Here is a 22,264-nt window from a genome sequence, read left to right on the forward strand (position 1 = left end):
AAGTGGTATCATGGGATGTTTGTCCATTTGTGTCTGGCTTATTTCACTTAGTATGTCTTCAGGTTACATCCACGTTGTAGACTATGTCAGAATTTCTTTCCTTTTTGAGGCTGAATGCTGTTCTGTTGGAAGTATACGCCACATTTTGTTTATCCATTTATCTGTCACAGGAGTTTGGATTGCTTCCTTTTCTTGGCTTCTGTTAATAATGCTGCTATGCACACGTGTGTACAAATATCTCTTTGAGACTTTTGAGTATGTACCCGGAAGTGGAATTGCTGGGTCAAATTGTAATTCTGTGTTGAATTTTTTTTTGGGGGGGTCTTTTTTTTTGCTATTTCTTGGGCCGCACCTGTGGCATATGGAGGTTCCCAGGCTAGGGGTCGAATCGGAGCTGTAGCCACCGGCCTACACCAGAGCCACAGCAACGCGGGATCCGAGCCGCGTCTGCAACCTACACCACAGCTCAGGGCAACGCCGGATCGTTAACCCACCGAGCAAGGGCAGGGACCGAACCCGCAACCTCATGGTTCCCAGTCGGATTCGTTAACCACTGCGCCACGACGGGAACTCCCTGTGTTGAATTTTTAAAAAGAGTAGCCATCCAGTTTTCCACGGCAGTTGCATCATTTGATATTCCCACCAGCTGTTCACAAAGTTTGCGGTTACTCCAAATCTCACCAACACGTGTGACTTTCCGTTGGCATCCTAAGGGGTTGTGAGGTGGTATCTCACTGTGGTTTTGATTTGCATGTCTTTAATGATTAGGGATGCTGAGCATCTTTTCATATTCTTAGGGCCATTTGTATACATCCTTTGGAGAAATAATCTATTTAAGTCCTTTGCCTGTTTTTGAATGAAGTTTTGTTGTTGAGTTTTAGGAGTTTTTTTTATATTCTGGATATTAATCCCTTATGAGGTAAATGTTATGCAAATATTTCTTCCCATTTCGTAGGTTGCCTTTTAATTCCATTAATAATAATGTTCTTTGATGCACAGTTTTTAATTTTGTTGTAGTTCCTTTATTTAATCAATTTTAACTTCTGTTGCCTGTGTTTCTGGTGTCATCCAAGAAATTGAAATTTAATGTCATGGAGTTTTTTCCCCTGTACTTTCTTCTAAGAGGTTTGTAGTTTTAGGCCTTTGATTCATTTTGAGTTCATATGTGGAGTAGGGAAAGGGTACAGCTTTGTTTATTTATTTTTTTATTTTTTGCATGTGGATATTCAATTTTCCCCACACCCTTTGTTGGGAAGACTGTCCTTTCCCCATTGAATGGTACTGACACCCTCGTCAAGGATCTGTTGACCATGTATGCAAGGATTTATTTCTGGGTTCTCTTTTGCATTCCGTTGGCATATGTGTCTGTCTTTTTGCCAGTACCACACTATTTGGATTAGTATAGCTTTGTAGATAATTTAGAAATACAGAAGTATGATTCCTACAGTTTTGTTCTTTTTCAAGTTGTTTGTTTGTTTGTTTTGTTTTGTTTTGTTTTTGCTCTTTGGGGTTCCCTGAAATCACATATGAATTTTAGGATGCCTGTGTTTTAATTTATACATAAACATTGTTAGGGTTTTGATATGGATTGCATTAATCTATAGAGCAGTTTGACATTTTAGCAGTATTGTCCTACAATCTATAAACATGGGGTATGTTTCCTTATATAATCTTTAATTTCTTTTAGCAACATTTTGTAGTTTTCAGTGTGCAAGTCTTTTACCTCCATGGTTAGGTTAATTACTAATAAGTATTTTATTCTTTTCTATGCAATTGCAAATAGAATTGTTTCCTTAATTTCCTTTTTAAATTATTTATTGTTAGTTATTCTTTAAGTGTTTGATAGAATTCACCAATGAAGCCATCAAGTCTAGGGCTTTTTTGGTTGAGAAGTTTTTGATTACTGATTCAATCTTCTTACTAATGATACATTCATTTGTTTTTCTATTTATTTTTATTATAGTCTTGGTAGGTTTTGAGTTTCTAGAAATTTGTTCATTTCATCTAGGCTATTCAATTTGTTGGTATACAAATAAATGTTCATAATATTCTCTGTAGTCCTTTTTGTTTATGTAGATTTGGTGATAGTGTGTTTATTTTCATTTCTGATTTTAGTAATTTGAGGCTTTTCTGTTCCTTAGTTAATTTAGCCAAAGTTTTGTCAATTTTGTTAATCACTTCAAAGAACCATTTGGTTCATTAATAATTTTTCTATTATTTTATTTCATTTATCTTTGCTTTAACCTTTATTATTTCCTTATTTCTGCTAAATTTGGGTTTAGTTTTTTTTTCTGGTTTCTTAAGTTACAATGTTAGGCTATTAATACTTCTTCTTTTTTAATGTCAGTGTTTACAGCTCAGAATTTCCCTCTTACCATTGCATTTATGGTGTTTCATAAGTTTTTGTTATGTCATGTTTTCTTTTCCAGTCTTTTCTAAATATTTTCTTATTTTTATTGGGAGATCTTCTTTTTTAATGTCAGTGTTTACAGCTCAGAATTTCCCTCTTACCATTGCATTTATGGTGTTTCATAAGTTTTTGTTATGTCATGTTTTCTTTTCCAGTCTTTTGTAAATATTTTCTTATTTTTATTGGGAGTTCTTCTTTGACACATTGGTTATTTATGAGTGTATTATTTAATTACAAAAATTCTGTTCAGAGTTTCTAGTGTTCATTCTGTTACTGTTTTATAAATTCATCCCATTGTTGACACAGAAAACACCTTTTATTGTAAAGATATATATTACTCTCTTGAGGTTTCATTTATGGCTTAATATATTTATCCTGGAGAATCTCCCATGTGCATTTCAGAATTCATGTTGGGTAGGGGTTCTGTATAAGTTTTTAGATGTACTTGTGTTGTGTTGGTAACAGTCCTCTGTTTTCTTACTTATCTTCTGTCTAGTTATTTTATCCATTATTGATAGAGGAGTCTTAACGTCTCCAGCTATACTGTAGAACTGTTTATTTCTCCTCTCAATTCTGTCAGTTTTTGTATCATATATTTTGATGGTCTGTCATTAGATGTGTATTCTCTTATATTTGTTATAGCTTCTTGCTGAATAAGTCTTTTTAAAATGTATGATATACTTTGTCTCTTGTAAACTTTTAAAATTTAAAGTCTAACATAGCCACCCATGCTTTCTTTTGATAACTATTTGCATGGGATATCTTTTTCTATCCTGTCACTTTCAATCTATTTGTGTTTTTGTGTCTAAAGTGAGTCTCTTGAGGGTAACAATTGTTGGATTGTATGTTTTCATCTGTTATTTCAATCTCTACCTTTTGATTGGAGTCTTTGTTGCATTTATTTTATTTAAAAAATTTTTATTATGGTGGATTTACATTGTTTTGTCAATTTCTGCTGTACAGCAGTGACCAAGTCATACAACTATATACACTCTCTTTCTCATGTTATATTTTACCATGTTCCATTACTTTTTAAAAGTAGTTATTGATAAAGAGACTTATTGAAAAGAAGATCAAGATGGTGGAGTAGGAGGATGCAGAACTCACCCCCTGTGAACACATCAAAGGTACACGTATGCGTCGGACAATTTTCAGTGAAACTAACTGGAGACAGAAAGTCTCTTGTGCAAGCAAGACTGTAATAAAGATCCACACAGAAAAAGGTAGGAAGGGAAGGGAAGCAGTCAGGTCAGGACCTGAGTTCCAGGGAGGGGACTCGGAGAAGGGAGCTTAGATGGGTGGAGATCCTATCTGGGAGTGAACATTGCTTTCTCTCAAACAAGGCAGAGTGGGTGGATTGAAATTGCATGGCTGGCTGGCTAGTTTCCCATGACCGCCCTGGCACATCTCCCAGCCTGAGCTGAGCTACCACCCTGCACCCCCTGACACAGTGTCTTACCATGGCAGGGGTACATAGCTGAGGAGAGGGGTTGGCTGGAAGACACACAGGCAGCTCAGACCTGATACAGGGTGGAGATAGACATTACTGAGGCTTACAAAGGCAGCACATCAAAAGCATTCTCTTTTTTTTTTTTCACTTTTTTATGATCTCATCTGTGGCATATGGAAGTTTCTGGGCCAGGTGTCAAATTGGAGCTGTGTGTGGGGCCTATAACACAGCCATGGCAACACTGGATTCGAGCCATATCTGTGACCTGTGCTGCTTATAGCCACACCTGATCCTTAACCCACTGAGCAAGGCCAGGGATCAAACCTGCATCCTCATAGAGACAATTTGGGTCCATAACCTGCTGAGCTACAACAGAAACTCCCATCAGAAGTATTCTTGACCTCTGTCTGTAGCTGGATCACCAGAGTTCATGTCCTGACCAAGTGCCACACTGGTCCTGCTTGCTGTGAGGGGTGTTACCACCCCACCCCACTCCCCCACCTGTCGTGAGGGTTCTGATGCTAGGAGGGAGGAGAACACACACTTAAAGTCAACAGAGCCAGCTCAGATCTGATTCTGAGGGCTTCTGCTCAGCAACTTGAGACCTGACCACACCCTCTATTGGGTGGTGATAGCTGTGGAGAAAGGGGCAGCCCAGCTCAAACCTGGACCTAGCCCTAGCCCTAGCGCTTCCATTTCCAGCTCCGCTTCCTGCCAAGGTGAGAGCTGCCAGCAAACCCTAAGGAAAGATGTGACTCGTGTTCTTTCAGATCTAGCTCTCCCTTACCAAAGCCACACACAGAATGTATGGGGTGCTCCCACACAACGACCCTGCTGCAAGACCGCGATAGATAATTATAGCTTCTAATGTCATGGTGAAAGAGAAAATTAAGCAAAATGAGAATGTAGAGAAATTCGTTTCAATTGAAAAAGCAAGAGAAACCCCCTGAAAAGACAACTAGTGTCAGAAAAAAACAATTTACAAGATCAAAAAGATCTAATAAGAATGATAACTGAATTAGGGAAAACAATATATGAACACAGTGAGAACTTTTGTAAGGAATTAGAAAATGTGAAAAAAAAAAACCAGAACTGATGAATACAATAACTGAAATGAAAAACATACTAGGAACAGTTAGTATGACACAGAAGAATGCATACGAGGTCTGGAAGATAGAATAATGGAAATCACCCAGTGAGAACCGCAGAAATAAATACAGAAAAATGAGAACAGATGAGGAGTTTCTAAGATAACATCAAGCATACTAACATTCACGTTACAGGAGTTTTAGAAGGAGAAGAGAGGGAGAAAGGGGCTGAAAACTATATTTGATGACTGGGACAAGACGGTAGAAGGGCTCGAGCTCACCTCCTCTCACAAAAACACCAAAATTACAACCAACTGCTGAACAACCATCGACAAAATAGACTGGAAACTACCAAAAGAGATATCCTACACCCAAAGACAAAGAAGCAGCCACATCAAGACTGTAGGAGGGGCGCTTTTGCAATATAAACCCTATATTCACCAGGTGGATGACATACATACTAGGAAATAACTTACCACAAAGGCTTTCCCGCAGGAGTGAGAGTTCCAAATCCAAGGTCAGATTCCCAAGTCTGGGGTCTGGCATTGGGAAGAGCCCCCAGAGCATTTGGTGTTGAAGGCCAGCAGGACATGTGTGCAGCAGATCCACAGGACTGGGGGAAACAGGGACTCCACTCTCTCTCTCTTTTCTTTTTTGTGTATGTTCTGTACTAACTTCTTGGTGGTCGTTGCAGGGATGGCATTTAATATCCTCATGTTACGGCACTCTGATTTGAATTATATTAGCTTAACTTTATAAACATTCTGCTTCTATATAGCTCAATTCCTATCCCATTTCAGTTGTTGATGTCATAAATTGCATCTTTATACATTACGTGTTCAAAACATAGACTAATAAATCCTTTTATGCATCAGTCTTTTAAATCATACTGTAAGTAAAAAGTGGAGTACAAGCCAATATTACAGTAATACTAGATTTGGTAATTGCCCATGAATTCATCTTTACTAGAAATCTTTATTTCTTCCTATGGCTTTGAGTCACTGTCTACTGTTCTTTCACTTCCTCCTAAGGATTCCCTTTAGCATTTCTTATAGGGTAGGGCTGGTGATAATGAACTCCTTCAGCTGTTGTTTATCTGGGAATGTCAACTGAAGGACTGTTTTGTAGGATGAAGTTTTCTTGGTTGGTTATTTTCATCCTTCAGCATTTGAATTTTTTTTTTTTTTGGGCTGCACCCACAGCATATGGAAGCTCCTGGGCTGGGGATTGAATCCGAGCTACAGCTGTGACCTATGCCACAGCTGCAGCAATGCTGGATCCTTAACCCACTGTGCAGGGTCAGGGATCAAACCTGCACTGCCACAGAGACAGTGGTGGATCATTAACCCACTGTGACACAGCAGGAAATCCTTGAATAAATAACCTACTGCTATTTGTTCTTCAAGGTCCCTGATGAAAAATCTGCTGGTAATCTTTTTGAGGATCCCTTGTATATGATGAGTTGCTTTTCTCTTGCTGTTTTCAAAATTCTCTCTTTGCCTTTAGTTTTTGACTGTTTGATTATAGTGTGTGTCTTTTTCAGCTTATCCTGCTTGGAGCTGTTAGCTTCTTGGATTTGTAGATTAATATCTTGCTTCAGTGTGGGAGTCTGTCACCATTATTTCTCCAGATAATCTCTCTGCCCCTTATTTTACCTGTTTTCCTTCTGAGACTGTCACTGTTGGTATGTTGATCAACTTTTTTTTCAATCCTTTTTCTCCTGTTCTCCAGACACAATAAAATTTGTTTTGTTTTGTTTTTTGGGTTTTTTTTTTTTTTTTTTTTTGCTTTTTAGGTCCACAGCCATGACATATGGAAATTCCCAAGCTAGGGGTTGAATTGGAGTTACAGCTGCCAGCCTGTGCCACAGCCACAATGCAGGATCCGAGCCGTTCTGTGATCTGTCTACACCATGGCTCATGGCAATGCCAGATCCTTAACCCACTGAGTGACGCCAGAGATTGAACTGACATCCTCATGGATCCTAGTCGAGCTTGTCAACTGCTGACCCACGAAGGGAACTCCCAGACACAATAATTTTAATTATCCTATTTTCAAGTTATCTTGTTCTTTCCTCTACTTTTGAATCATTCCAGTGAATTTTAAAAATTCACTTATTGTAGTTTTTAGTTATGGAATTTCTTTGGGGGTCATTTTAATGTTTTCTATCTCTTTACTGATATTTTAATTTTGTTCAAGCATTATTTTCTTGAGTTTGTCCATGACTTCCTTGAGCAATTTGAGAATCTTTTACAAAGTAGTTTAAAAATATCTGTCTAATCAGCCTCCCAGCTGGTCTTCCTCAGAGATAATTCCTGTTGATGTATTTTTTTTCCTTTGACTTATTTTTATTTTAATTTTTGGTCTTTTTTTTTTTTGGGGCCACACCGAGAACATATGGAGATTCCCAGTCTAGGAGTCAAATCAGAGCCTACATTACAGCCACAGCAATGCAGGATCCTTAACCCACTGAGCAAGGTCAGGGATTGAACCTGCATTCTCCTGTATGCTGGTTAGATTTGTTTCTGCAGAGCCACGGTGGGAACTCCCCCTTTGACTTATTTTTAATTTACTGCTTCTTTGTATGCCTTATGATATTATGTTGAAGATTGGACATTTGGGTTTTAAAATGTGGTGACTCTAAACATCAGATTCTTCCCATTGTCCAGGGGTTTCTGTTCCTAAGAAATTGTTGTAGGGTGTCTCTGGGCTAGAGATTAGCTTGAGGTGTCGACTTAATCTTCTTAGGTCTTTTCTGAGCCTGTATCTTTCCCTGGGCATGTATAATGATTTCTATATTCTCCGTATATGTGGTTACTTTTGAATATTCTAATTCTTAAGTGGCTTGTTTCCAAAAGGGTAAAAAGGAGAAATGAAGGGGAAAAAAAGAGACTCTGTCCTTTTAAATTCCCTGGAAGTCGCTTCAGGCAGAGGGGCGGCAACACTGGCAGTCTGCTTCTGCATCTGCACCTTCGAGATCAGAGGTAGTGATTTGTGGTATTTGAAGGACATGTTTTTATTGTCCTGTCTGGCTCCCACAAGCCACGTGACGATCACTCCAGAAATCTGGAAAGGTTGCCTGCCTGGTCTAAGAGCTGAAATGAACCAGAATCAATCATGATTTTTCGTGTAAGCCTTCTCCTGGAAGCCGCAAACCTTCCAATAAGACTCTAGCGCCCCAGAATGGCCACATCAGTTGTGTTCTTCCAGCACCATGGTTGTCTAGGTAGGAAGATGGATGCCTGGCGGTTCCTACTCCTCTGTCTTCCCTGATGTCTCTCCACCAAGAATGTGCTGTCAGTCCGTGTCGCCACCCTGCGCCACATAGGTTTCCTGGACTGATCTTCCACAGCACACGTGGTCTGAAGGCTCAGTTCTGCTTCGCTTAGGCTCACGACACCTGGGCCTGATTTATTCAGATCGAGTGAAGGTTAGGCTTATTATTATTAACATAAGTAGGTGCTCAAAACGACGTTTATTGAATGCTTACTAGGTGCCAGCCACTGTACTAATGCTTAGGTTAATTTGGAGGCATATCCCAGTCTGACTGAGAACTTGCGTTCAGAAATACGAAATGCTGTATTTTGGGTTATACAATGTTTGAAGGCTTAATCATATCAACTAGTAATTATTCAGGACATCACTGGGTTACTCACCGCTCACTACCCAGCCAGGTATATATGTGCCTCTATTTGGTAGATGCCTTAAGCTTCTCGTGACAGTTTTTGCTTTTCCAGCAGCCTGTACTTTTAAGCTATATTTGCCATTTTCTTGATAAGTTGTAAAATATCTGGAGTAGACACCATCATTCTTGAAAGAATCAGCACCTTGTTATATAAATGAAGGAATAAATTATTATTGCAAAGAAAAGTAGAAATTTGTGTATTTTCTAGGTCAAGGCTGTGGCCTTTATAAGCATTCACTCTAGGTTGGGCCCCCCTTCAAACTGGCCCCTTAGAGCATATTTCCATTATGCTTTTCCAGAAGAAAATGTCTTGTTGAATGGATATCTTTGAGGTATCATGAAAGACTCTATGTACACATATATATGTATATGTTACTCAAACACAGATAAATATGTATGTAAAATAAATACATCACTTTTGTGGCCCCTGTCGCTTTATATTCAGCTTATTACAGTCTCCCCCATCGATTTCTCAGCCACAGAGCCTACTTTTGCTTGCTTTATCTAAACTCGTTATACCATTTCTCTGTTCAAATCACAAGGACTCCACTAAAGAAAATATCTTTGCTTAGGAGTTAATTCCCATCCTAGTCGACTAAAAAATACCTACCTAGCCTTATTTTTACAGCTATTGCTCTCCTAATTCATCAACTCTCCGGTCTGACAATGAGAAACTTTTACTATTAGAGTAAATATTTTGGGGAGCTCAGGAATATTGTGATATGGCTCGTGCCTCTAAGAAACACGTCATCACTAGCATTGGAATTAGTCACTAAATTTCAAACATCTTTCTCAGGGGTTTTTCTTCTTCTTTCTTTTTCCATTTTAGGGCTGCACCTGTGGCATAAGGAAGTTCCCAGGCTAGAGGACAAATCAGAGCTGCAGCTGCCTGCCTAAGAAACAGCCACGGTAACACAGGATCTAGGCCGCATCTGTGACCTACACCGCAGCTTGCAGCAGCACCGGATCCTTAACCCACTGAGCGAGGCCTGGGACTGAGTCCATCCTCATGGACACTAGTCCTCTTTCATTTATCTTTAAGCATCAGTCGTCCATGTAGACCAAGGAGTCAGCCACGTTGACCATGGCCAACAATGAATTTTCCTTCTGGTTGTCAGATCTGGTGTTTGGCTCCCCTGTGATGAGCCCCTCTCCCTCTCCGGCAGGACTGCCGTTCTTGGGCTTTAGTCCCCAGGAGTCGCAAGCACGCGTCCCAGCTATCGGACATTATTCCTGCCTGTCCCCACTTCCTGGGTAGGAGGCTGAGTTCCACAAGATAATTTCATCTGCTGCTGGTGCTTTACCCTTCCTGGCCAGACTTTATGGATGATGTGCCTCCAAGAAACACGTGTTCAGAGTTCTTTATGTTGCCTGCAGTCTCTCGATGAGGCCTTACTATATGACGACAGGCATTGGTTGTCTAGATGACAAATACTAATGACAGTCAGTAACGTTTATTGAGTGCTAACCATGTGCAAGACACTTGCACATCATCTTGTAGGCCTTCCCTGGATGGACTGTCCTGCTAGGCTCGCTGCTTATCCATAACCTGCATCCGTTCTTCTGGTGCCTGTCCCTCTGCCCCGCACCGCTGCAGGGACCCCATAACATATCCTGACTTGAGAAAATATAGGTTTATTCCTAAAAGCTTGTGAATTACCTGCACCGTTATCCAAAAGTTCCAAAACTTCTGTTTTCCCATTATCCGATTCGATGAAAGCAGTCACATTGGCTCCGAGAACGGGGATATCCCCTTGTAGAATTTCTGCATAGACAATCATTGGGCTGGGGAAGCTGCTTGTGTCTTTATTCATTTTAGCATTCACTGTGATTGGGGGCACAGCAGAATTTGCTGCCCGGGAATTTACTGTAATTGTTAATGTTTCTGGGTTTGCTTTTGCTTGAAGACTGTAAGTCCAAACACCCACCTAAAAATTCAGGGGAAATATAGTAAAAATCCAATATCATGCTATTGTGTTTCCATTATCCAGTCCTAAAGTATGTCTTCTAAGTGTGGTATAAAATCAAGTTCTGTTTGGCTTTGTGCAACATCCCGCAGATGAGAGCCGTGGCAGTTCAGACAGGACACCTGCCCCACTGTCAAGCACAGCGTCTCTCCCTGGTGAGTGTCTGGTGGAAAATATAAACCTTGAACATTTTCCTTCTCTTTGGCCATTATCCTTAGGTCTCAGAGCACACAAACTGGCTAATCCTGGCTGGGCTTCATTAGGAAGGCGGTCATAGTGACACCACTACACTGTGTCGAAAAGACTCTCCCCGCATTTACTTCCTTCTTGCTCAACCTGTATTTTGCTCTCTTCTCCCTTCTTCCTTATGTATCAGTTCTTTCTTCTTTTTTCCTCCCACCTAATTTTTTTAGGATTACACAATGGTAGAAAGCACACTGTATTTTCTCATAATTTTCATAATGACACAATCTTTGGCAGTCAGTTAAATTATTTTTATGACATTAAACAATTTTTTTTTTTTAGATTTTGAAAAAATTTTAAACAGAGAAGTCCAAAAGCTGCTCGCTTACCTTTGCAGTTCCTGGAATACTGAGATAGGCCATTTTGGAATCTTCGTCCACTGTGAAATTTCCCCTTGGTGTTCCACTAGGGTCCCAGAGAGAAATACTGGGAGGCTGTTTGTCCCACGTGACGAGACAGAATGTGTCCTTTCCCACAGTGCTGTCAATTATTATTGTGCCATTCATCCAGGGGTTACTGATGAGCATTAATCCCTTACTTTCAAGCTGTTTAAATATATTTTAAAAGTTAGTAACTAGAGAAGAGAGTAATTTTATTCTCTCTTCTCTTTTAACGTAATTCTTACTTTCTGACCTGAGAGGAAGCTTAAATATGACATATTACCATAGTCTTGCAAGTTCTCTGAAAGCTGATTAGGATATGACAGTTGTCAGAGAGAAAGTATGGAAATATAGGGTCTGAGACAGGACAGGGTACAACAAAAACATTAGAGCAAGAGAATGGGCTTTACGGTTGAAGGTATGGCCTTGCTATTTCTTTCTTTGTTGTCATGGCAGGCACTCTAGGCTTTAGCATTAAAGTGTGCTGCAGCCTCAGAGAATTGTCTGTAGGGGTGTGTGTGTGTGTGTGTGTGTGTGTGTGTGTGTGTCTGAACGTTGTGAGAGTGCATTTGCCCATCTTCATGATGTCCCCCCAAAATACTGATTGGTGCGTAGAGTATTTGAGTAGAGACATAGTGAGGAGGCCCTCAAGGTGAAAATAAGGACTAGCAATGGGAGTTCCATGGTGGCTGAGCAGGTTAAGGATCCAGCCTTGTCTCTGCTGTGGTGTGAGTTTGATCCCTGACTAGGTAACTTCTACATGCTGCTGGCTCACCACCCCCACCAATATTTTTTAAAATGAGGACTAGCAAATAATTGAGAAAACCTTTCATTGGTCTTTTCCTAATGTGAAATATTCTGGGTTTTTTGGGGGGAGGGGCACTGCGTGGGCCACTTGACATGGGATCTCAGTTCCCAGAGCAGGGATTGATCCTGGGCTGCAGTGAACATGTCAAATCCCAACACCAGACCACCAAGGAACTCCCCCCAGTGTGAACCCTCAAAGAAATTTTTCACATATGATAATAGCCCCATGTGATGGAGTAAATACATTCAAGAAGACATAGATGGCAAACAATTGCCTTTGTAAACTGGAGTCCTGAGAAGAAAGTCAATGAAAGACGGGACTATCTCTGGGAAGAACTTGAATTAAAAGTTTTTCAAAACCTTTGTAAATAGTTCTTAGGAAGAGTCAACCTTATCTAGTGACCAAGTAGGCATTTCCTGGGAGAATGTCATTTCGGGGACAATGGCAAGTCCCACTTCCAGCCCGACTCAGTCCTAAACCCACCTTTGCTTCAATTCTGAAGGAAGAGAGTGAATTCCACCCTTCAAACATGATTGCTTTGACAAAAACCTCAGTCTTCTGTAAAGTCTCTGAGTGAAAAAGCGTTATTATCAAGTTATATATCAATGTGAATAACATTTTTAGACTCTTACCAGGAAAATCTAATAAAGAAATAGAGGTTTGGCTACTTAAGCGCACTAGGGGATCGTAAAAATCACTCGTAGGATTCAGCCTTTCCTTCGTATTTCATTATTTAAAAACTTGCTACAGATACTACAAATGAGGGGAGCGGAAATTTCTGCCTGCTCCTCCACACTCTTCAAAAACTCCATGCTCAAAACTGAGCATCATCTTTATGCAAATGTTTCCTTTCTGGCTGATTTCCCATATTCTGCTTTTACACTGTTAACAGCCTTTTGAGAATTCCATTTAAATATCCCACCAACTAGTCAAAGTTACCAAGGCTCAAACACAACTCAAAATAATATATTCAAAATCAGTTCTCCCTTCTTTCTTCTCAATTTCATCTGTTGTCTCATCATTCTTTAGTCAACCAGGTTGACAATCTCAGAAATAACCCCCACTCTCCTTCAGTTTTTACTCTATTTTCTTTCCACACTAGATTTCCGCACCAACTTGTACAAGTTTGCAGGGTGTCTCTGGGCCAGATCACCTGACCAAACTGAACACATGATCTGCCCTCACATCCTGCTTGTGTTGGACAGTAGAGGAAAACAGATGACCGTGGCAAGTTTAAGGCAGTGATTTGATGAACTGGAAGAGGGAAGACAGCAGTCTTGACAAAAGGTAACAGTAGAGGCGGTGGAAATGGATATAGAGAGAAACAGAATTTTATAAAATGTATTTTGAAGGAAACAGGCTGTGGTGACATGATACATGGGATATGAATGGAGAAGAATCCGAGTTTACTCAAAGTTTTTGAATCTTAAGTAACACAGTACTGTTGAGACACGGAAGTTGGAAAAAGGAGTTCAATTCAGAAGGGTAAATATAAAAAGCCAGTGGAAAAAAATTGTTGAAGAGGCAAGAAAATAACTAAAATAATAGGTATGCAATAATTATTCACTCTCTTTTTTTCCATTCAACTATTTTCCAAAGTATATTCTTTCTTCCCTAAGCCAAGTTCTGGGGTACATTTGTTTGAATCTCTTTCACAGCTGTCAAGTGTTGGGGCAAGATGGGTGGGTACATGGAAGTATGATATTTTTTAATGAATTCCTGGAATAATGGGTGCTGTATTATTGGACAAATCCAACTTTGGGAGGGAAAATTTGACATTATTAGGGTTTGATGTTATTTTTTGTTTGTTTTTTCATTTTGTTTTTTTCTTTTTACTGCCACACCTGTGGCACATTGAAGTTTCCAGTCTAGAAGTTGAATCAGAGCTGCAGCTGAGGCCTAAGCCACAGCCACAGCCACACCATATCCAAGCTGCATCTGCAACGTACACCGTAGCTTGCAACAATGCTGGATACTTAATCCACTGATCGAGGCTAGGTATTGAACCTGCATCCCCATGAACACTATGTTGGGTTTTTACCCCACTGAGCCACAATGGAAACTCCAAGTTTTGAGTTAAATATTTATATTAAAAGTTTATATTTTAAAATATAACCCCTATGGGAAAAGAAAAATAAAAATTGCTATATCTGCCTGTGCTATTTGTTCACAGTCCTTTAAATTTATAATTTATTTATTTGATTCACATAAATTGAAAGGCTAGAAAGTCACAATTTTTTAACCATCTAAGTTTCAAAAGCTTAAAAGTTAATAATAAGTCCCTAGGAATTTTAGCTCAGAGGTATCATATAGTTTCATATTCCAATGAGGAAATGAGACAGGAAGGGTTTAAGGGACTTGCCCTGGTCTTGATTTCATATTTTAACTTAGCGCTACCACTTTCATTATGTGAAAATCTGGTTTACATCCATGGTAAAATACAGACGGCAATCCCCAGTCTACCCATCCATAAAAATGGAAACTAACGGGAAAATCTATATAGAAAAAAATATAGGTGGATTAATTTTATACATTGGCTTATTAAATGGTAAATAATACTTATTTACATTAACCAGAATTTTGGACATGCTTTTTTGGGTATATTTTGCTTTCTACTTTCAAATCACTTACTGCTATATTCACTCACCATAAGCTCTAATTTCGCTGTGTAAGTGGGTGAATAATTTCAAATTAAAGCCTTGATTTTAATTAAAACTTTACTATGAGAAAAACATAGAACTTAAAACATGAGACTATAAAGTTCTCTTTCTTGTTTATGACTAAGTGCAAACATGAAAAGCCCAGGCGTGGGACCTCTGACCTGAAGAGCGTGCTGGGGCGAATTGGTGTTTCCTGATCCGAAGGTCCAGAGAGCGTCAGTGAGGCCCCTGCTTTCACCCTGATCTGTAGTGTAGACATGCATCCCTCCTAAATTGTAAATGCATTAACAGAGTTACTTTCTAGGAGATAAGTACTGTTGCATTTTAGTGATTAGTAATAATATAGAGAAATGACAGTCTTGGCTAAGTATTATTGAAACAGACCAAAATCAGATTAGGTTAAAGATTAATTCCGAACGTTGATTCATTGGGTATCTTTGCATCCCACTTATCTGGGAACCTTCTGGTTGAAATGCATCAAATAGCCATAGAATACTAGAAAGATGTTTCAATTCCACGTATTAAAATTCGCAGGACTCTTCCCCTGCGTCGAACAGCATAACTACGTGGTGGGGTCTCTGCAGTGGCTCGGGTTCTGGCCCTGGAGCTTCCACATGCCACACGTTTGGCCCAACACTCAAAATTTAAAAAAAATTTCGCAGCCTTCACATCCCTTGAGAGGAAGTATTCACTTTTATTTAAGATGTACATTGATATGGTGGCCTTCGGATTTTCCAGCGAGTGCAGATCAGAATCAGAAAGTTAGAAAGGCTGCAGAACTGCAGGGTGGAGACATCCTGACAATGGCTGTCAGTGAGGAGACGGACAGCGGGGAAGCCATGGAGACAAGTCCAGAACAGGCCTACTTTGGGGGCTACTTGAGACAAAATAGATTACAGTGGCCACGAAAGCACTGTAAAAAATGATGGCGTCCACGCCACACCACCCTGCACACACCCGATCTTGTCTAAAAATGATGGGAGTTTGTACCAGCCAGTATGTAAAAGCAAATGTGAGTTTGGTAACATTGAAGCCAGTTCAAAAATTGATACTCACAGTGCTCTTCCCAGATCATCCTGACAGTTTAAAACATGTGTTCTGAACCATGCCTGGGAAGGCCCTGACCACGTGTAGTCCCTCTCCTCGCACAGCTGTGCATCTAGACTAGCAGCTGCACAGCACCTGCTTTCCTGGGGAGCGTCACTCGGACTGAGGATCTGCAGAGCCTCGGCCTCGGTCAGCCTGCTCCTCCCGCCCTCAGCCTCGTGGGTTCTCAAGATCCTTCAATGCGTCTTACATTGTCATCTCAACAGGATTTTTTTTTTTTTTGCTCGTGACCTTATCATCTTCTCTCACCCCTTTATCCTCCAGCAAAAGTCAGCATCTTATTCAAGGTGAAGCTTAAAAGTCACCTTGTCTCTCATGCCTTCTTTCCCTGACTCTGTACAGCCCTGTGAGACTTGATGGCTTCCTCTGCTCACATAGCACTGCCTCCTCTGTACGTCTCCTGTTACAGAGGAGTGTAATCTGATTATGCTGCTCATTAGTAGTTTTGTTTGTCTCTGCAGCCAGCTGGACTGGGAGGGCCTTAGGAAGAGAGATCAGGTCTGGCTTAACTCTGGCCCCAAGCTCCTGGCACAGCACCTTCAGAGTTGAACTTAAAAGAAGTTGCCAAACTGTCAGCCTCTGCATGTATGCGTTGCTGTCGAAGGTCTAGAATGTATAGGTCGTATTTTACCTGTTACGGCGCTCATTTCTGCGACTGCTGGCTCCGCATTTGGCCCGAGAGCAATAGAATGAATGATGGCCCCACTTTGTTTCACTCTGTCCATGCAGTTTCGTATATTTTTGTCCTCCCCAGCAACCACTAGCATTATTTCAGATCCATCTACTTGAGGATATATTTCTTTAATTACCTGCAAACATAATCCAGGGCATTACTTATCAGGTATCCCTAAATCAAATGAATTCATGGGGAGTCGAGAAAAACATCAGAGGAAATAAAGAAAACTGCAGAATAGATGAGAAAAGCTCTCCTTTAAGATGATATAACCTACAGTCAACCTCTTGAGGAATTACATGACTTTTAATTTCTGTACCCCTGCCACAGGGAGTGTTTGTGCGAATGTAGTTTTCTGGAAACAGGGTTGTGGAGAATCCCCTGGGGCTAAACAGCAATGACAGTTCAGTCTAGGGAGCTCAGGTCAATCAGACATCAAAGATAGAAGTTAGCTAAGTGGCATTGAATACCTCTCTGCTTGCTTTATTTCTTCTTCTTCTTCTACTTTTTTTTTCCTGCAGCATGTGGAAGTTCTCAGGCTAGGGGTCAAGCTGGCGCTGCAGCTGCCAGCCTACACCAAAGCTACAGTAATGCCAGATCCAAGCTGCGACTGAGACCTACACCACAATTGTGGCAATGCCACAGATCTTTAATCCACTGAGTGAGGCCAGAGATTGAACCTGCATCCTCATGGATACCAGTCAGGTTCTTAACCTTCTAAGCCACAGTGGAAACACTTCCTCTCTGCTTTCTTTAACTAGACTACCCTCTGAAAAATTCTTTGGTGTATAAAGTCAATTGCCTATATAGCTAAATGGATTAAAAATCCACCACAGTGTTAAAAAGTCAATGCATAACCTTTAGAAAAAATGTTAAGTAGTTCACAAATTTCAAATTAGGAAACCCTCAGTAGCTCCTAAATAAAAGTATGGAAACTTGTAAGCATCTCGAGGATAGGTAATTGTTATGTAATTTTTTGTCACGCAACTTTTGTTTTACCTCCAAAAATAATTCTCATAGGGTTATGCAGATAGAGAGTGGTCAAAGAATACATTAATCACATTTATCAAGTTCTTTATGTGGTTTGAACCCTTTTCCTACATTAAACTCCATAGCTAAGCAGTGTGAAAATTCACATTTTTAATACTGGGTATCTAATACGTTGGATATAAAAAACTTAGCCCAATATGGCAACTACATTTTGATTTCTCTGATAATTTTAATGGTAGTGGCTTCTTGGAACATCTTTGAGAAACTGAGTCCAGGCCAAGAGGAAGAAAAATGCCGTGATGGATTAGCAAGGGCTTTTATGGGCATAGAATGGAAGGGTGGAAGTATATAAAAAATTGCAAAAGTGGGCTTGGAATGTAGAAATTCCTTCTAGACCTGGTGTCAGAGGACGCTGCGACCATGCCTTGGAGCCTGTGTTGCTCTGGCCGTGCTGAAGGCCGCAGCTACAGCTCCGATTCGACCTCTAGCCTGTGAACTTCCAGATGCACAGGTGTGGCCCTGAAAAGACCAAATATGTGTATATACCACGATCATTTGCTGTGCCTTCGCTGTGTATTAAATGTGATTTATACGCTGTCATTTCATCTGAGTTCAAGCTCCGACCTGTCTCCCTACCATGACCCTTGTTCCATATGATCTTTCAGACTCATCGTCAAAAACCAGGGCAACTAGAGTCATCTTCCTAAAGCATAAATTGATCACGTCTCTCTGATGCTTAAAACCCTTCGGCAGCTTTGTATTATACTTAAGATAAAATCCAAATCTCCTATCATAGGTTTTGAAATTTTGAAAGACCCGGCTCTTGTCTAGCCCTCCAACATTTCATGGTCCCCCGTTTACCAAACTGCAGCATTACTAGAACCTCTCGTAGAATAACTCACTTTCTACCCCTTTCCATGAGACATTTGCACTTTCCTTTTTTCTTTAACAACTGACTCCTTCTTATCCTTCAAGTTTTAGCTCAAATATAGCCATTGGAGAGAGAAGCTTCTCTGCTTCACTCTTTTTTCCAGTATATATATATATATTTTTTTTTATTAAGGGCTGCATTTTCAGCATATGGAAGTTCCCAGCTAGGGCTCCACTCAGAACTGAAGCTGCCAGCCTACACCACAGCCACAGAAGCATGGGATCTGAGCCACATCTGTGACCTACACCACAGCTCACAGCAACGCTGGATCCTTAACCCACTGAGGGAGGCCAGGGATCAAACCCGTGTCCTCATGGATCCTAGTCCCAGTAATTCTTTATCACATTACTTTTTTTAGTTCCTTCATAACACTTGCCCTGCAATCTGTAATGAATTTTTAAAATTTGCTTATTCATTCATTAGTTGCCCCCATTGAAATAGCAGAGAATTTGTTTTAACCCTGTGTCTCCTACACTTGGCTTTGCCAGACCAAACACATGCCAAATAAATAAAAACATGAGCAATCCTATGTGCTAGCTTTTATCATCCCCTTTCTAATGAAATAATCGAGGACTAGGGAGGTGAAGAATTGTGCTTAAGATCACGAATCAGTAGGTGACAATTGGGGTTTGAACCCAGGACTTCATATTAGGAAGCTGCACTGAAAGGCAGTAGAAGAGGGAGATTAAATAAAGGTGGGAGTAGCAGGAGAAGTTATAGGAAGGAGCAAGGATTTTGAAGAACTGGTAGAATTTTAACATGCAAAGATGAGAAAGCAGGGAGCACTTTTGGCAAAGGAACTGCTTGGACAAAAGTGTGGAGGCTGTTAGTACCCAGTGTGCTTGGAGGGCAATGTACAGTGGATTGGTTGGGGCATAGAGCCTTGGGAGGGAGAACTGAGAAGAAGGCTGACGCGAGAGGGTAGGGCAGTTTTATCAGGGGATGAGAAGCTTCTAAATAATATCAGAATGAAGAATGAGTAATTCAGATTTAATTTTATAGACCATGAGGGGACAGTAAACCTTTCTAAGCAGGAAAGTGATACCATCAATAGTAATTATGAACTCAACCTGACCACTGGATAAAAATAAGATTCGTAATAATTATTGTGAATTATATATTTACCATAAAATAAAAGGAATTTTCTTCTAGGTATGAACATGTGTCATTTCACTCAAGTTTCACGATAGTCCTATCATGAAATGCGATAGGCCTTCTTATTTTTCTATATTTTCTAGATAAGGCATCGAGAATCAAAAGAGACTGAAATCTCTGCCTCGCTCACCTCGCCGGTAAGCGGCAGAGCCGGTACTCTGATGCCGAAACTGCTGCTCTGACCGGTACTCCTCACCCTGAGCATGGCTAACAGTTCCTGCTGCACCTGCTTTAGAAGAGTAACTTCACGTTGCCTCACAGAATGTCACAGAAACGAAAACGAAGATTGGCCCACCGTGGAATTAGGCCTTTAACTCGTTTACTGCTATAAAGAAATCGGTGACTATGGCTGAATCATATTCATTTATTTAAGAAATATTTATTGAGCATTGACTTTTTTCTCTCTTTTTTTCCTTTGTTGCTGCCACACCTGCAGCACATGGAAGTTGCTGGGCGAGGGGTCAAACTGGAGCTGCTGCTACAGGCCTACACCACAGCCACAGCAGAGCTGGATTCAAGCTGTATCTGTGACATACACCACAGCTCATATCAATGCCAGATCCTTAACCCACGGAGGGAAGCTAGGGATTGAACCCCCATCTTCACAGACACGTCATTGGGTTCTTAACCCACTGAACCACAACCAGAACTCCTACTGAGCACTGACTTTTGCGTGACAACAGGACAAGATTCCGGAAGAGGGAATGTATAGACATCTATTCTCCCATCAATTTACCTGCAGATGAACTGACTCATTAAGAAAATTAATTGAGCTTCTTTTATTTGCTTAGGACGGTGCTTCCTAGAATTAATTATGTTAAAGTTAGGCAGTAATATGTACAGTAGAAATTAACACAGAAATATCCTTAAAAATTAAGAAAAACAAACTATTTTTGCAGAGAAATTTTCACCTGAAATGCAGATTCAATTCCAGAACAGATGGAAATTCCTCCTGAAGCTTCTGTCGGTAAGCTCTCCAAGAGCTTTCTTCTTTCATTGTTGCTTTTTATTTGGATTAGCTTACTTTTGATGTGGGCAGTAGTATCAAAGTCGACTACGCCCACCCAGGATCCATTTTCAATGGTCTGTAGCAGGAAATACTTGGCTGCTTGGTTCATTCGATTTAGGCGATTGTGATTCTGAATAAAAAAAGGATAGGAAAAACAACCAAGTTGGTTTTGACTGCAAATGATAGCAGGTCACATGTAATGTGTGTTGGTTAGAATTTTCTATGGCAGTATTTAGTGTTATTAAAGAAAGCAATTATAAATGGTTGAGGTGCTAAACCTGGAAAATAAAGTTCTGTGTATTGTGGGGTATATGATAGTACAGTAAAGAGCGCACACTTTTAACTAGAGCTGATTTGGGGCTGCAAACTGCACAAATAAGAGCTGGCGGGGAGGAGAGAAGAGCATCCGCTGGGCAGTAGGATGTAAGGCTCACCTACATGCAGAACTATTTGCAGGGAATATTTGCTGAACACTAACCAAAGACCCCAGGATTCTGATAGAGCAAGAAAAACTTCGCAAAACTGGCTAGGACAAAAGAAAGGAAAAAGAAGAAAAAGAGACAATGAGAAAGGAAGCTGGACAGGACTTGCACCCCTTGGCGGGAGCTGGAAAGAGGACAAGTTCCTGCACCTGGGAAGTGCCCCCACCAGCGAGGGGATCAGCCGGGACAGGGGAGGAGCTTTGGTGTCGTGGAGGGGACACAGCAATCGGTGTGAGGCAGTTAAAATGGGAACCGTCCTCCACAAGCGTTCGGGGCTATGGCCCCGACCCTCCCAACTGCATGCTGGTACAGCCGGGGGTGGGGAACTGAAACCCCAGCCTTGGAGATCAGACTCAGAGTGAGCTGGGGCCGGCTACACGGGGAAAAACTTGGGTTGGCTGTGCAGAAAGGGACCAGAGTGTAGGACGATCGGTCTGAGGGTAAAAGCTGAGGCAACCCCATCAGGCTTGGAGGCTAGATGCGGTTGTTTGGGGGTGCTGTTGTGAAAGGGCGGGGTCTACCGTTACAGCCTTGTTCCCTGGGCTCACTCTCAGTCTGCAGGACACCTACTGCTCCAGCTCCAGGAGCCACCTGGGAGCAGCCCCTGCCCTTAGGGCTGCAGAGAATGCAGAGTGGCAGAGTCACCTCCGGAACAGCACAAGTGCCAGCAGCCCAGCAGGGGACCACAAGAGCAGTTCACATTCCATAGCCAGGGAACAGTACGAGCAGCATGGGTCCACAGCTGGCCACAGGAGGCAAGAGTGCCTGGTAGGCAGGCAGAGCGACCATGGGACCAGCATAACCTCCATGGCTCCTGCCAGCAGCCTTGCAGGGGAGTGCAGGAGAGATGCATGTTGACAGCTAGCCTTGGAACGTGGTATACGTTCTGCTGCGGCCACAGGAGCCACAAATGACCTTGAGTATGGGCAGAGTGACACAAGCTTCGAGGTGGCTACAGAGAGCACTCCTGCCAGTGGCCCGGCAGGGAGGGGCCACAGGAGTGTGCGGTCCTGCGGCTCCAGAGAAAGCCTTTTAGCAACACTTAGGGAGCAGCCCCCACCCTTGGGGGTACAGAGAGCGCTCTGTAGAGTGGCCAAACAGTGCTGCTTGCCCCTCAGCTACAAAGAGCAGGCCCCAGTGCCTCCCTAGCAAAGGGAGGGACTGCAGGAGCAGCTGGTGACTTTCCAGCTACAGGAGATTGTCCTGAGAGCTGCCTGGTAATGGAA

The 22,264-nt window shown here is 41.3% G+C and overlaps 2 protein-coding genes across 2 annotated transcripts in view; one reads left to right on the top strand and one right to left on the bottom strand.

The window, feature by feature from the left end:
- The window catches only part of ODF2L (outer dense fiber of sperm tails 2 like), a 362,976-nt gene that overhangs the window by 97,311 nt on the left and 243,401 nt on the right, over window positions 1-22,264 (top strand). The gene's annotated exons all lie outside the window — the stretch shown is intronic.
- Window positions 1-22,264, bottom strand: part of LOC125130048 (calcium-activated chloride channel regulator 4-like) — a 42,385-nt gene that overhangs the window by 2,472 nt on the left and 17,649 nt on the right. Inside the window, exons 7-12 of the mRNA XM_047785406.1 lie at window positions 20,459-20,686; window positions 16,430-16,607; window positions 14,853-14,959; window positions 11,173-11,388; window positions 10,294-10,561; window positions 8,605-8,775 (exon numbers count right to left, since the gene is read on the bottom strand). Coding sequence (XP_047641362.1) covers window positions 8,605-8,775; window positions 10,294-10,561; window positions 11,173-11,388; window positions 14,853-14,959; window positions 16,430-16,607; window positions 20,459-20,686 — 1,168 coding nt within the window. The remainder of the gene's footprint in view (window positions 1-8,604; window positions 8,776-10,293; window positions 10,562-11,172; window positions 11,389-14,852; window positions 14,960-16,429; window positions 16,608-20,458; window positions 20,687-22,264) is intronic.

This window comes from Phacochoerus africanus, chromosome 6 (assembly GCF_016906955.1).
Source record: "Phacochoerus africanus isolate WHEZ1 chromosome 6, ROS_Pafr_v1, whole genome shotgun sequence".
Classification (NCBI taxonomy): Eukaryota; Metazoa; Chordata; class Mammalia; order Artiodactyla; family Suidae; genus Phacochoerus; species Phacochoerus africanus.